Below are 16,462 nucleotides of genomic sequence, written 5' to 3'. Positions count from 1 at the left end.
TCAGACAATCAGTAAGTAGATGACGACTTTACAAAAGTATAACTTACCTAGATGGAACTTCTCTTGGTGCTTTAACCTTGCAAACCGGGATTTGAAATGTTCTTCACAATAGGTACATTTAAAAGGTTTATCTTGTGAATGCAGAATCATGTGTTCTTCCAAGTGTGGTCTTCGAGTAAAAGATTTCTTACAAATCTAAATGAAAGTACATACAAAATTTAACCACCTTAGTTTAAGACTGAATTAAAATACAAAGCTCATAACAAGGATAAAACATTTAAGTTCAAGAGAAATATCTTCCAACAAAGAACTTACCAAAAGATAATCAATTTTCTAACTGCGCTAAGAAAGGGGGAAAATAAGAAACACTAGAATTATAGACTCGAATTATGTTACATTAACCCTAAGACTGATGAATTTCACTTGATTCTATGTTTAACATGGCTATAAAATATTCTTAGTATCTTAATTCTAGATAGCAAATTCTTTTCAAAAAAAGATCTATTTATACACGTAAGTGTTTTACATACATGTATGTATGTGTACCACATGCATGCCTGGTGCCCATGGAGGTCAGAAGAGAACATTGGATCCCATGGAACTGGTTTAGGATGATTGTGAGATGCCATGCAGGTGGCAACAAACTCTGGGTCATTTGCAAGAGCAGCCAGTGCTCTCTGAACTGCTGAGCCACCTCGCTAGGCCCTGAATATCAATTTTTTTAAACCACAAAATAAAGCCAAATTTTACTTAAGGAATTTACGTCAGAAATAAAATGACTTTTACCATTATTATCATATTATTTAATTAGAATTATAATTAAATCACAAAAAAAATCCCTCAATGTTTATCTTGAAGTTTTCAGCAGTAAGAAAAGATGGTATATAAAAATGTGATGTATGTTAGGATTGATACAGAATGAAGCTCTTACAGCAACAGGTAGCAGGACCAATCAGGCACAATCCCAAGATTATTTTATTTAAAGCTCAAAAACTCCAACAGAGCATACATAACTATCAATATCATCTTTTTTAGAGTTGACGATAAAACCTCATAAGGTGAAGATATTATGTTGTAGAGAATCAAAGAAATTAACCTCAATTTCTTAAAGCCACAATCAGAACCAGGAATGATTCTAAAAGGGTGCTACATACACAAGTTAGTTTTTGGAATAAAATGTAAATAACAATCAATGATAAATACAAAACTATATACAACTAAATAATGAAAAAATCCTTATGAGACAAAATAAACACAAATATTTTGCTACAATTCCCACAGAGAAATACAGCTGAACTGTTCTCCCCCAACTCTTTTCTAAAACAGACTGGTTTAACCCATAGTGTTGAGGGGAAGTTATGATCTTGGACCACAAAGGCCTTGACTATGCTTCCTGGCTCCATCTCAATCCCCAACCCCCAGTCTCCTGCCCCTGCCCCTTCCCTCCCTCTCCCACCTCTCCCTCTCTCTGAACCTAGCTGCTATGCTAGAAGTGTATAGAAATCCCCAGCAGCTTCACAGAAAACAGAAAAGTGTCTCTTAGGCACTGACCTATCTTTGCTAACCCTAGCCATCAGGCATCACTGAGTTGGCAGCCATATGAGTAAATCGCTGTCAAAGTGCCCAAACCAGACAAGATGGTCCAGTAATTGATAACAACTGAGTTCCTTTGACTGACATCACATAGAACCAAAGAAATACCAAGTGAAGCCTTGACCCTACTTTGGATTCCGAACCTACAAAAAGGTGAAAAACAGGAAAAATAGCAGTTTAAGGACCCTTCAACTTCAACATGGTTGATTATACAGCAACAGACAACCAGGAATGGAGAGTTAAGTTTAATACTTTATATTCTGCCAAAGTAATACTAGAGATTGTCATACATAGCTAATAATACACAGCACAGTAATTTTGCTAATCCTATGCCAGGGGCAGATTGGGAAAACTACCAACCAAAAACAGAATCTCCACTTTTGAAGTCTAAGAAAACTAACACATTACAGGTTACATTAAAAAAAAAATTCAATTAACTTTACTTAATAAACTCTAAAAGTAAGAGAACTTCCATTACTTTAAAACCCAATTACTTTGATTTTCTAATAGAAATTACAAATTCTTACATCACATTTCCAACTTTCACTCTTAGTCTTCTTGATGGAAATAAATTCTTGTGCATTTTCAGGATGAAATCTATCAAAAAAAAAAGAAACATTGAGAAAATATGTTAAATAAGTGTGGCACACACCTCACACGCAGGAAGCTGAGGCTAGAGTATCTAGCATTGGTGGCTAGCCTGTACTACAAGCCAAACCTCTGCTTCAAAAAACAAAGAACAAGGTATGATTTGTTTACCTTTGGGTTTGTAAATACAGGGGTCTGACTCTATAAGAAGAGTATATTTAAATATACTGTTAAACAAAATCTACGTGTTTTCAGTGTTTTTTAATTTTTAGAGTTAATATTGCTCTTGTTTCGTTGTTCCTTGTGTTACATTAGAAGGCACAATGATATGGATTCCAGAAGCAGGATACTTGCCTCTTGACGTGCTTGGCAAGTGTCTTCTTGCTTGCGTGCAGCTTATTACAGTAAGGGCACTTGTGCTCCTTCTTATGAAACTCTACTTCGTTACTGTGCTTCTTTCTGTGAACAGTTAAGTTAGACTTTGTCGAATAACGCTGGTGACAAATATCACACTCAAAAGGCTTCTCACCTGTGTGTACACGGGTGTGGCTCTCATACTTCCCTAAAATGGAGAAGAAAATTGAAGTCATCATATCTGCTGTGCTTTGACTGAACCGTCACAGTGCAATGAAAAGGCACGGTTTAATAAACTTAGTATATATACCCAAATTCACATATGGAACTAAAAAGAAAATTACTTACCTGAATTTCTAACTAAATGAAACTCAAAGACCCAGCACTTTGAGCTTAGTGTTTACAAGTATACTTTTCCTCAAATGTTTAAGTTGTTAAAAATAAATAAATAAATAAATAAATAAATAAATAAATAAAAATTACTCATTCAGGTATTTTTAAAATCTTAATGGCTGAAATTTTTCTGAAAAAAGTGCTGACAAATTCTAAATTTTCAATGTATTTTCAAATGTAAAGCTAACTTTACCAAACATCTACTCAGCATTTCACGGTGACTATATCCACAACTGTTTTTCCTAGGAAGATCCACAAACTCAGTGTTCATGATTGGTAGATCTTATTCAAATATCATAAAGAAAAAAACAATGTTTACTTTTTTTCACAAAAGACATTCTAGAAAGAATGCTACAAACGCAAAATAAATTAGCAATTAATAGTATGAGTATTTATATACAAATTCCTTAAGAAACAAAAATAAATAAAGTATGACTGTGTGCTTAATGCTGAAATGCTAAATCCTGCACATACAGGTAAAATCTGAGCAAGTAAAAAACGAACAGACATGAAAGGCAGCCAGAGTCCGAGTCCCCCACGTGAAACGCGTGCCTACGAGCACCATCTACTCAGACCCTATCATACAGATATTTCTAATAGAAATGACCAAGAAATTGTATCCCAGACTGCTCAACAAGAAAAGGACAGCAGAAGAGAAACAGATAGATCAATGGATGGCCTTAGCTTATTTATATTCTTACTTAGCATAAAATTCTTACATCACTAGAGGCAAAAGCACCACAGGCGATCACCATAGATAGCAGAACGTGTGACCTGGAACAAATAACTTCTCTCATTCAAATCTTCCTTATCCAAACAAAATATACGTATGAAATTTTCTACAGAATGACCTTTGTCCTCTTGTACACGCATGTATCCAGAAAGCTGTAACTGGGCACCCCCTCGGTTAGCTACGTTCTAGTTAAGCTAAAAATTTAGCCTCTCAGTACACAAGTTAGTAGCACTTTATGGAACTGTATCTAATAAGTGAATTAATATATACATGTTACTTAAAACATTCTAGTACCTAGTAAACACTAATAAATGTCATCCATTATTATTATTAGCCTCTTCAGTACAGGATTAAAAAATAATTTATCAACTTCCAAATGCATAAATCTAATTTTTTGGTCCCAAATGTAACACAAAGAGTAATCTAAAAATATGAGGTATAAGAAAAAATGTGCAGCAGCTGTTAACTTTCTATAAACATTATTACAGCTGTAAAGATCTTATACTAGTAATTAGTAGCATTTTTATTACACTAAAGTCAAGACTTTTTCTATTTTGAAATAAAAATTAAGATATGTTTTGAATATTAAAACCATTAAATAGGAACAGTTAAACTTACAATTTTAATTGACTACTTAAGAAATGATTATTCACTTTCTTAGACCATTAAAAAGATTAAACTTAAATAGCTCAAAGTAGACAAAAAAGGAAAACAATTTTCTCAAAGTTTGCTCAAAGAAACAAGTTTAAACTTAAATAGCTCAAAGTAGACAAACACAACAGAGCGTGTGTGTGTGTGTGTGTGTGTGTGTGTGTGTGTGTGTGTGTGTGTGTGTTTGGGGGGGAGGGAGGGAGGGAGAGAGAGAGAGAGAGAGAGAGAAAGAGGAAGAAGAAGGAGGAAGAGGAGGAAGAAGAAGAAGGAAGAGGAGAAGGAGGAAGAGGAGGAGAAGGAGGAGGAGGAGGAGGAAGGAAGGGAGGGAGGGAGGGAGGGAGGGAGGGAGGGGTGCTTGCTTGTCCATGTGTATACACACCAAGACCTGAATAAAGCACGGAGTGTCTTCTTCAAGGCTCTCCTCTTTGTTGTCTTGAGATAAGGTTCTAAATGAACAATAAATGTGCCTTTTACTAATCGGCTGGCCAGCCAATTGCTGGCCTCCACCTGTCTCTGTCTCTCAATTCTGAACTTACAGGCACACACAGCTATTCCCAACGCCTTCTTATGTGGGACTCAATAGAAGGCCGCTGGTCTTCATATTTGCAGAGTCTTTTCCACATCTCCCAAAGCTAATAATTTAAAAAAAAAAAAAAAATGGAAATGTAGTAAATTGTGATTTTTTTTCTAATTTGTAAGATTTTTATAATAAGATTTAAATAATTTAAAAAGAGGAAAAAATAAAAAAATGTAATGATGATAAGAGACCAAGAAAAATTCTTATAACATTAAGAATCATAGAAATGGAAAACTTAAGTTACAAACTCAAGGTTTCTGCACATCCATATTGCAGAGCCTATTGTATCCATGGATTTAAAATGCTGAACAAGATCAACAGACATGCCTGAGGGAAAGCCTGCCTCAGAAGATCCAAGATGTTTTGAATATTAAAACCATTAAATAGGAACAGTTAAACTTACAATTTTAATTGACTACTTAAGAAATGATTATTCACTTTCTTAGACCATTAAAAAGATTAAACTTAAATAGCTCCAGAGATTAACAGAAAAACAAAAACAAAAAAGAAAAATGTAAGCCCCCAATAAATCTCATGTTTAAAGCAACTGGCAGAGTGTGAGGTGTGAAAAGGACACTCCTCAATAGAAGCAACTTACATTCATATTCATCTATATTCATTTCTTCACTTTTGCGTGGTAGACATTACAATAACAATATATAAAATTAGCACGTTCTCTTCACATTTATCAGTCTCTATTTAAAAACCAGAAAACATCTTACAGTAAAAAACTGCATACTGTAGTTTTCTGAACTGAATCTCAGTATAAACTGTCTCAAAGTGGTAGTAAATCAAAGATGTTTTCACATGAATAAATTTGTCTTGATGTGCTTCTTAAGTTTATTCTTCGTGTCTCAGTAAAAATTATTTTTCAAATTTTATATGCAGTTTTTGTGAAGTATCACTAAATTAGCTTGCAGATATTTCTAACCTATCACTACTCTCAATTACAGCTATTCATACAGCATACCCTAAAGAGTACAGAAACAAAATACTTAGTTGTAGAGAATTACAGCAGTGTTACAATTAGCTAAGAACCAAGCAGAACCCCTATCTAAATAGACCAAATGAACTCATGTTTAATAAAGAGGTAGAGGGGACACAAAACATTTTTGTCTCTAGAGAAGATTGTGATTTACTCCAAAGAAAGATTTTAGTTCTCTACAGGAAACAAAAAATATAAATTATCCAAATTTCTCGCTTACCCCATCTGTCATCTCTCCAGTTTTCTTTTTACCCAGTGGGTTTTTGGTACCAGGGGCAGCAAGGTCAAAGGACTTATATTTACATGAGAATTGGATGAGGAATGGACAGCTGGTAGCCTATGGAAAGACATAACTAGATCTGGAGTGCTACTTGCAGCACCAGAAAGAATAAAGAGCCAAGTAATGGAATCAAATCTCTGGGTTATGTACTGTGCAGCTAATAGTTCCAGCAGAGTCTCTGTGCTTATCCCTTGCGCTCATAAACATACTCTACTGCTGTAAAGTTAGGAGATAATAAAGAACCCTTACCGGGTCCACACAAGCCAATGTAAATCCAGGTAGCATCCTTCAAACTTAGTTTACATCAGTAAGAGCTTACAGGCAAATATTAATAACCTAAAATATGCAAATCACACTGAGTCAGCCTTGATTTAGACTAGCAGAATAATAATCAAAAATCTAAGATGGACAACTGTAAAATTCTGTAAAAGAAATGAGCATGGCATAAGAACGACTGGAGAAGAGCCAATAAACAGTTTTGAGATTAGGCAGACAAGACATTCCAAGTGTATCTTCTGTGTACTATTTCTATTCTAGCTGCGGCCAGATGCTCCATTGACAAACACTGTGCTACCCTTACCCCACTTTTCATTACAGATGCCATTTCTTCCAAATCCAAGCAGCATCATGCTTCTGCCTCTCTGCTTCCTTCTTGCCTCCTTGGCTTTCTCATTTCCTTACCTACCTTCACACTGAAGCCAAGATCTGGCTGTAACTCATTGGCTGTCATTCTCTCTTTTTTAAGCTCCCCATCCCCTGCAGTTTCATCAGATAAAAGGTAAGCCCCTCTGGATAGCATTTAAGCCATTCCCAAGCTTACTACTCTTAGTACCTGTCATTTTTTTCTCTGCCTCTTCACTTACCTGAAAGACACTCAAACCTTAGTAATTTCTACAACATACAATGCCTTCACACATGGATTCTTCTACCTTGTAAATGCCACCCTATTCTGTATGTTTAAGGGCCAATCCTACTAGTTCTGTGAAGCTACTCATCATTTCCCTGATCATCTGTATTTATCCTGATAAAATTAACTTTATTGTATTAGGATAACTTTTTACATGAACTCAGATACTTGAGAACAGAGAATACATCATTTCATATCTACTTAACAGTGCTTGCAGGCGTGCAATGTTAATGATTACTAAGGACAGCTAACATTCTTTGTAGTATTTAAGTGGCTTCCCAGAACCATCCATTTAATTCACAACACTCAGATGTTAACAGCACAACAGTATCATCTCATTTAATTAATGAGCAGGAAAACCCCATACAAGTTAAACAACTCATGCTAGGTCTAGATTTTAAAACCCAGCAATGTGATCCTATAAAATCTCAAGTTTTTCAATCAACATGAAAATATAAACAAGTACTAGACAGACAGACAGAGATATGCTTATGTAATGGCCATAAGGAAGAACAAGTGAACAAAGCCCCAGTGTGGTCAAGCAACAGAAGGGCAAGAAGTGAAACATAAAATTCATTCTGAAAACTAAGTTGGAAATAACCCTAGATTGTAACCTACTGATTCTAATAATAGAGGAAATTAATTTGGGAAAAAAAATTGCAAACTTCTTGGTTTATTAAGCTTCAAGCATAGGTAGTATTTCCTGAATTCATGTGCATAAAACTAAAGTTTCCTGGGGGCATGCAAAGGGCATTCATAAGGTAACTTGTTTATAAAGTGACTTGAAGAAAAGCTAGATTTTCAAGAATTAACTATATTTCTAGTACTATTAAAGAACTGCATTAAAATAGACTGTGTCATAGTCTTCCAGACTTACTGGAGTTCAAAGCACTCTCTCAACAAAGTACCTCACAAGCTGACTGTTGAAGGGAACAGTCTGAGACCCATGTGCTACACCTTCAGTGCCTGTAGTGAACTGACCCTTGCTCACTGATTTCCAAGTCAAATCAGGCTAATTAAAGTTTGTACATACCATAAGCAGGGAGGACAAAGTCTAAGATGAATAGGAAAGATAAATATTCCAAGATAAAATGTTCCCATGTACCTCAGCCCCAAAAAGGCTGCTCTCTGTGTATATCCTCATACTGATAGGACTACAGAGACATTTGCTATCAGGATTGACAAGTTTCTTGTGCACATACACTCTTCCCATTGACTAAGTTATTCAGAAGTTGTTTCATTTCTGTGTATGAAAGAGTAAAATTATTAATAATCATTAAATTGGATTCCGAAAAGTATCCTTAGAAATACATTCAAAAGGTATTATAAAAGCAAAAAAAAAAAAAAAAAAAAAGTCACTGGAAATTCAGTCTATACCTACTTTGATAGCAAATAATTACAAATATCTTATAAAACAAATTTTAACCTATGCAAATAGCATACATACCCAGTACAAGACAGTCATATATCAAACTGCATGACTTCTTTTACAAGGTCAGATTACCTAAAGTTGTTCTAATCATTTTATGTGCAGAATGTACTTAACAATATCATAATCACTGTACATGTAACTCAAAACTACTAGGACTTCTAAAATTAAAAAGGTATATAAGACAAAGCTATACAGAATAACTGCTGATATTCTGGAGTCTTTCTCCCAAATACAGAACCTGTATTTACCCTGTTAAGACATAATGAAGAAAACACAAAAGGGTAAATACCAAATTATTTTTGACTCACAACAAATTTAAAATAACAAGGTAAACTATATGCTGAAAATCAGAGCACATTCCCTACTTCAGAACGTCTTCTTAAACGTTTCTTTCAAAGTTTAGTTTTTAATGATTACCATGGGGTGGGGGGCGGGGTGCAGGGGGGGCACAATGGTTAAATGATTAGAGATAGGCTTGCCTTACCTATCCGGTCAAATGTCTTATCACATTTGGGACACTGCAGGATTTTCTTATTGCTGTTCTGAATGATTACGGGAGCTAGCCCTTCATGGATGCTTCCTGCAGAGTCGCCAGCCTCAGGTTCCTCTTCTGCATCATTATCTTTGTCACTCTGCTCAGTGTCAGACTCTTCATCTGACACTTCCTCCTCCAGCTCTTCGTCTTCTGCATTATATTCACTTCCAGGATCCTCAGAATCATTTCGATCAGACCTCTCCTTATCAAAACTTTCTTGATGCAAATTGTCTGACCCATCCCCACTTTCCTGTTCGTCATCACTGGTGTCCTCAAACTTAACAGGACACTTCCGATTCCTCTTTGACCTCCGGGTAGAAAAACTTCGCTCCAGCATTTTTAACCCATGTTTTTTCCCCAGTAGCAGGGACCTGTGAGTTTTAGCTAAATGATTCTCTAAGGACTTTTTATAGCAGAAATGCCTACTACAAAATTTGCACTGATGATTATTTGATAGTCTTCCAGTTAATTCATTTAGTGTTTCTTCTGGTGATGACTTTTCAGTTAGCTCTGCCTGGAACGTGGCGACGTTTTCATTATTCAGCAGCTTGACTGCGTCTATAATGTCCAAAAATTTTGCAGCCTCTAAAACAAGAGGTATTTCGTATTTGTACACAAAAAACTCTGATGTATAGAGAAACTCAAGCAAGTGCTGAAAAACTGAATGTGTTACATGATCCAGGGTAACGACATCGGTGCTTGGATTTTTGCTCAAACACGCATGAAAATAACTACTACCAACAGCAACTACTACTTTATGCGCACTAAATTCTTTTCCTTCTACTATGATCAGTAAATCACAGAAAGACGGCTGCTTCTGTCTATCATCATTCAAATACTTCAGCAAATTCTTATTATACTGCAAAGAACTCAAAAGCTTTCTCTGATCTGGAGAGGGAGGAAGTTCTTGGCAACACTGAAGAGCTTCAGGGGTTGGTCTTTCTGAAGACTGGGTATAGGTCACTTGGCCATACTCCACTGCAGCATTTTCTTCCGGTGAGTCTTTATGATAACCTAGATGGATCTTCTCGTCAAGATGTGAAGTAACCTTTCTCCTTTTCTTCATTGCAGTACGGCAATTTCTGAACAAGAAACTTCATAAGTGACTTACGAGAGATTTATGAAACAAAACTAGATTGTCTTGAACAACAGCTTCTGAAGGGGCGTGCCCCACCGTTTCATGGTCTGCAAAAACAGTGAGAATCACGTAAGAGCTCCACAGCATAGCCACCTTAAATAACCAAAGGTGTTGTCAACTAGTCTTTCCTACACTGTAACTAAATTACAAAGTCGACATTGCATTCACTAGCTGCTAAGATTTTTTTTTTTTAGGGCAGAGAACCAGGAAAGCTGGGTTTGGAAAAGGCAACCAACAAAAGAATAGTGTTAAGTGAAGGCACAGCACACCTTCTAGGCCTGATTCACGAATAAGGAGGAAAGAACGGAACACAGACAGCACGATCCCGCCAAGGCTGCAAACCTTGCAGACTGGCCGGCCCGGACTGCAGTCGCGGTTTGGGTGCTGGGACCGTGACAATAAGGCCAGCGCGGCCACGAAAAGCAAGTCTCCATTAGCATGCTTTCCCCGGGCGAGCGCGGCAAGGCTCCTGAGAGACAGACCTTCCGAAAGCCACTAGGCAGGGCGGCCCCAGGAGGGGCACAGAGAGTGGGGTCAGCACGGGCGACGACCGCAGGAAGCGGAGTCTTCCCAGGCCCGGGTCGGCGGAGACCGCGCTCGCCCGTGACCCTTCCCTCCCAGGCTGTCCGGGCAAGCGCCCCACAGGCCCATTACCGGGAACCCCGGCTCCCGCGCCGGCTCGGGGCCGCCCAGCTCCGATCCCCGCGCGCTCGCGCCCGCGCCCACCCACTTCCGGGTCCGGCCCCCCACCTCACCCACCTCGGCGGCGCTCCTTCCCCTCGCAGAGTCCCGCCGCCGCCGCTCGCCAGGCACGTCAGCCGCGCGCAGCCGCACAGCCGCCCAGCCGCCGCGAGAGGCTGGCACGCCCGGGCGTCCGCTAGAGCGCATGCGCGCGCCTCCGGCCTCGCGCATGCTCCGTGAGCTTTCATTGCTACCCTGGCTGCCCTACCAAAGTCCCCGTTATACCCGCTTTTCATGGCGACTTAGGGGTGCTCGTTAATAGAACCAGAAAAACTTGGCTGAAGGAGGGGAAACGAAAATAGCTGTGGTGAGGAGTTGGGGGGAATTGGCGCTGTGACAACTGGTGTGTTTCCAGTGTGTCACCAAACGGCCACCTCTTCCGGAAGCCTGCCCCAGTCCACGGTGGCAAACACCCAAGTGTGGGCTGGAAGCAGTTGTGTGGCTTTCCAAGACTTACAAATACGTAAAATGTAAGCCCACGTAAAATTGTGGGGGCTGTTTTTATTAACTTACTATGAACAGATGTTCATGTAAGTGTGAAGCTGAGAAAATGACAACCAAACCTCTAAGAGACTTAGAGCCTCCGAGCCCCTGCGAGACCCTGCCTAACGTGTTGCATCTCCGACAGAATGCCCAATGGACCAATATTGCCCGTCTAGCGATGAAGGTTCTGGAGCTTGTTTGTGCAAACCTAAGAAAAACTTATACAAAGGTTGTGACCAAATCAAATAAACACCACCACCCTTCCCTTTTACCTTTAACTCCACTCTCCTCATAACTCTGAATCTGAAAAGGTTAACCCCCTCAGAAAATACCAGGCAGGACATACCCAGGAGAAGGAGAAGTGGTGGGGGGGGGGGGGTGCCTCAACTTTGTTTCCGTTGCATAGATAGACATTGCAGTGAGGGTGCTTTATAGACGTTCTGAAAAGGCCTATTTGTAGATAGCTCTCTAGAAATGTGCTGTGCCCGTCCTATCAATTGGCCAAGATAGATAAGCAGTTCTTCCCTCCTGTGTTTTCACCGCAAAACAATGGAGAGTGAGGACTGGATCATCAACTCTTGCCAAAATTTCAACCCTATTGGGCTTTTCCTGTGGATTTTACAGTCCGAAAGACAGAAGAGACGACAGCTCCTAGGTATGGTTAAAAACAAAGTTTACTGTAGATATAAGGGAAAGAACAGCCAGAAGCATCTGGAAGGGTCCAGAACAAACTGGGCCATGGGAGGAAGAAAGGAGAGGGAAGAGAGGGGAGAGAGGGCAGCTAAAAGAGGAGCTTAGGACCAAGAGGCCATGAGCCGTCCAGGAGACCAAGAAGGGGAGGAAGAGCCACAGAACAAGAGGCCAAGAGATCCTGTACTCAAAATGGTATATAGGTATCAGAGAAGCTGGGTGAAGGGAAAGGAAGCTCAGAGGCTGGAGAGATATAGGATAGAGGCCTAGGTAGGTCAGTCAGAATGACTTTCTAATAGATATTTTGAGGTGCTTAGAAACGAACAGACAGCATCTGTTTTTATGTATTAAACAGGCAACTCAGCCATTTGCCCCTAATTTGAGACCAAACAACTGTAACCTAATTTCTGAAATTAAATCTTATCAACCTTACTTCTTGGTCTTATTTATGTTTCTCTGGAAAATAAGAAGCAAACGTTAAAAACAATGTCTTGACAATTTCCTCACTCACACAGCATGGAGAAAGTAGGAAGTTGCATCAGGGCTTGTAAGGAACAACCAAGAAGAAAGAACCCTCACACATACAAATTTCCAGTGTCTTCATGTTGTTGATATGTCATGGTCTTAACACCCCTGAAAGGTGTTTCATGAGTTTGTTTCTAAAAATGAAAAGGATTTTTTTCATTTATGCAATTAATTGTCCATAGAACAATTACATTGAAACAGGACTGTAACATTTTGAGTTTAATAAATGTGCTTTTTAATAACATGGCAAATATAACATGTCTAGGAATCAATCTTAATTATGTTCAATTTGTATGCGAATTTTCTCCTACTGGGCTAGAAAAGTTTCTGAGACCAGTTATTAATCATTTTTCTTTTCTCCTTTCTGCATTTCAAAATACTTATAGGATGTAAAAATATTTTTTATACCATAAACTACACAAAGGCCAGACATTGTTTAGATTTGACTCAAGGGCCATTGTTCTCTGACCTCTAAGACACAGAAAACAAACAACCAAATAATTGAAGACTGCTCTCTTAGATGCTCTGTGCTGGATAACCAAACTCTCCAGATTGGATAATTTGTAAACAATATAATTTTATTTCTTATATTTCTAGAGTATGAGTGTGGTGGTTTGAACATTCTTGGCCCAAGCAAGTGCTACTATTAGGGCATGTGGCTTTATTAAAGTAGGTGTGGCATTGTTGGAGGAAGTGTATCGCTGTGGGGGTGGGCTTTTGAGGGTCTATGCTTAAGCTCTACCAAGTGTGGAAGAAACCTTCCAGGACGACTGCAGAAGAGAGTTCTCTCCTGGCTGCCTCCATATCAAGATGGAGAACTCCATCTTCTTATTGTTTTTCCTCAATTTCTTTCTTCAGAAACTTTTTTTTTGTTTGTTTTTTGTTTTTTTTTGTTTTTTGAGACAGGGTTTTTCTGTATATCCCTGGCTGTCCTGGAACTCACTCTGTAGACCAGGCTGGCCTCGAACTCAGAGATCCGCCTGACTTAGCCTCCCAAGTGCTGGGATTAAAGGCGTGCGCCACCACCTCCTGGCCTTTCTTCAGAAACTTAAGGTTCTTGTTATACAGATATTTCGTTTGCTTGGTAAGAGTTATACCAAGATATATTATTTGTGTCTATTGTAAAGGGTATTGTTTCCCTAATTTCCTTCTCAGCCCACATATCATTTGTATAAAGCTCTGGTAGAATTTTGGAGTCACTTCTGTATACTATCATTTCATCTATGAATATCAACACTTTGACATCGTCCTTTCCCCATGGATCCCCCTTTAGTAAAACTTCAAATATTATGTAGAATAGATAGGGAAAAAGTAGGCAGCATTGCTTTGTCCCTAATTTTAGTGGAGTTGCTTTAAGTTTCTCTCCATTTAATTTAATATTGGCTATTGGCTTGCTGTAGATTGATTTGATTATTTTTAGACATGTGCATTGTATCTCTGATCTTTCCAAGACTTTTGACATGAAGGGGTGTTGGATTTTGTCAAAGCTTTTTTCAGCATCTGCTGAGATCATCATATGATTTTTTTGCTTTCAGTTTGATTATATGGTGGATCACATTGATGAATTTTCATATACTGAACCATCACTGCATCCCTGAGATAGCTGCTTTATTTGTAATAGCCAGAAATTGGAAGCGATCTAGATGTCCCTCAACTGAAGAATGGATAAAGAAAATGTGGTGCATCTACACAATGGAATACTATTCAGCTATTAAAAAGAAAGACACTATGAAATTTGTAGGAAAATGGACAGAACTTGAGAATATCATCCTGAGTGAGGTAACACAGACCTAAAATATCACATGTGGTGTGTACTCACTTATAATTAGACATTAGCCATAAAGCACAGAATAACCATGCTATAATTGACAGACCCAAAGAAACAGGTTAATAAGGAGGGCCCAAGTGAGTATGTGTGAATCTTACTCAGAAAGGAAAACAAAATAGTTATCAGAGGTGAATGAAGAGAGGGAATTGGGTTGGAGGGGTGATGAGGGGAAGAGGGATGGTGATCAGATGTGGGAGTTGGGGAACTGGAGGAGGCTGGGAGTGAGAGTGGAAATCAGTCGGAGGGTGTCATCTCTGGTAACTTGCTGGAGACCTAGGATGGGGGGAAGTTATGGGGAGTTTACAGAGGTAACCCTACCAGTGCTAGATATAGAGACTATAGCCAGGCAGGACTTCCAGTGGAACAAGGAGGAAGTCAACCCACCCAACAAAACCCTCAACCCAAAATGAGTCCTGCCTATAAGATGTGCAGGGATAAAGATGGAGCAGAAACTGAAGTAACTAATGACTGGCCCAATTTGAAAACCATCCTATTCAAGAGAGCCAACCTCTAAGACTATTAATACCACTCTGCTATGCTTGCAGACAGGAACCTGGCACAACTGAGAGGCTTCATGAAGTCACATGTGACACCATGAGTGACTTCAGATGGAAACAGGTGCAGAGACTCATGACCAAACACTGGTCAGAGCTCAGGGAGTCTTGTGGAAGAGTAGGGGATAGAGGTGAATGAGCCAGAAAGGTCAAGGACACCACAAAAGGACCCACAGAGTCAACTAACCTGGGCCCATGGGAGCTCACAGAGACTGAACCACCAATTAAAGAGCATGCAGGGTCTGGATCTAGACCCCTCACACACACATTTGTGGCAGATATGCAGCTTGGTCTTTATTTGGTCCCCAAACAATTAGAGCCTGGGCTGTCTCTGACTCTGTTGCCTGCCATTGGATCCCCTTCTCCTACTAGATGCTAGGTGGGTCTCAGTGGGAGAGGAGGTGCTTAGTCCTACTGGGACCAGATATACCAGGATGGGATAGTACCCAAGGGGGCTCTACCTTCTCTGAGAAGAAGCGGTGAGGGTAATGAAGGAAAGAATTTGTAAGAGAGGAACTGGCAGGAGCTGAGATTGGGATGTAATGTGAATTTTTTAAAAAAAATAAATTAGGTAAAGAAAAAAGATGTAGGACTCTTGTATCCCCAGCACATGTCTGCCTGCATGATGCCATGTTTCCCACCCACCATGATGATGGACTGAACCTCTGCAGCTGGAAGTCAGCCCCAATTAAATATTTGTCTTTGTAAGAGTTGCCTTGGCCATGATATTTCTTCATAGCAATGAAACCCTAACTAGTACAGTAGGTAACCCAAGCTTGAGGTTTTGACATTCAGTGTCTCATAGGGACACATTTCCCCCTCTATCCTTACTTAGAAAGATGAACCAGCCTACCTCCACCTTAGTCTTAAAACCCAGCTTATAGTAAAGATAAACTAGGATCTTTTCTGTTTATGATTAAATCTGTTTCTCAAGGATTTGGCTATGCTCCATCTGTGGCCTTAACTACTCATGGCCCTGTACTGCCTGTCCCAGGGAAGACAATCATGACTTTGTTTCAAAAAAGTTGTTTTTAACTATCTTGAAACCCTACCTTTGTTTCAAAAAGTTCTTATGACTACCTTGTTACGACCATCTTGAAATTATGACTTTGTTTCAGGAGGTTGTTATGAGTAATTTGTTGTGCTTATGTTCTGCTCCAATAACTCTGCCTATTTTTATATTTTGACTGATATAGCCCCCATTTGTAAGGCCCTTACCCCTGAGCTATGAAAAGCTTTCTTCACATCCAATGCTGACCTCTGGAACCATACCTTAAGGGGAAGCAGACTGTGTCTACAGATTAAAGACTGACTTGTTTATTAATTGCTTGCTTTACTTAATTTGGTAATGATGATTGCTTTGGTGTTCTTTCTACTCCCATTTTGGGATTAACAAAAGAGAGTAGCTCTTGGGATAAATTACATAAAGGCTTTTAAGAAGTCATAAAATATTCCAGTCAGCCCTTTTAAGTCAT

The 16,462-nt window shown here is 39.1% G+C and overlaps 1 protein-coding gene across 2 annotated transcripts in view; it reads right to left on the bottom strand.

The window, feature by feature from the left end:
- Zbtb41 (zinc finger and BTB domain containing 41) overlaps positions 1 to 11,033 on the bottom strand; it is a 30,414-nt gene extending 19,381 nt beyond the window's left edge. The window contains exons 1-5 of one of the 2 annotated variants that reach the window (XM_034513372.2): positions 10,926 to 11,033; positions 8,978 to 10,213; positions 2,536 to 2,743; positions 2,121 to 2,190; positions 48 to 195 (exon numbers count right to left, since the gene is read on the bottom strand). In XM_034513372.2, the coding sequence (XP_034369263.1) occupies positions 48 to 195; positions 2,121 to 2,190; positions 2,536 to 2,743; positions 8,978 to 10,094 (1,543 nt within the window). In that variant the 5' untranslated portion in view covers positions 10,095 to 10,213; positions 10,926 to 11,033. Of the gene's footprint in view, positions 1 to 47; positions 196 to 2,120; positions 2,191 to 2,535; positions 2,744 to 8,977; positions 10,214 to 10,820; positions 10,905 to 10,925 lie in introns of those variants that run through there. The other variant, XM_076941284.1, reaches the window with a different exon arrangement.
- Between the last annotated feature and the right edge of the window lie 5,429 nt (positions 11,034 to 16,462).

Source organism: Arvicanthis niloticus, chromosome 10 (assembly GCF_011762505.2).
Source record: "Arvicanthis niloticus isolate mArvNil1 chromosome 10, mArvNil1.pat.X, whole genome shotgun sequence".
In the NCBI taxonomy this organism is placed as follows: Eukaryota; Metazoa; Chordata; class Mammalia; order Rodentia; family Muridae; genus Arvicanthis; species Arvicanthis niloticus.
This window is presented reverse-complemented; position numbering and strand designations above follow the sequence as displayed.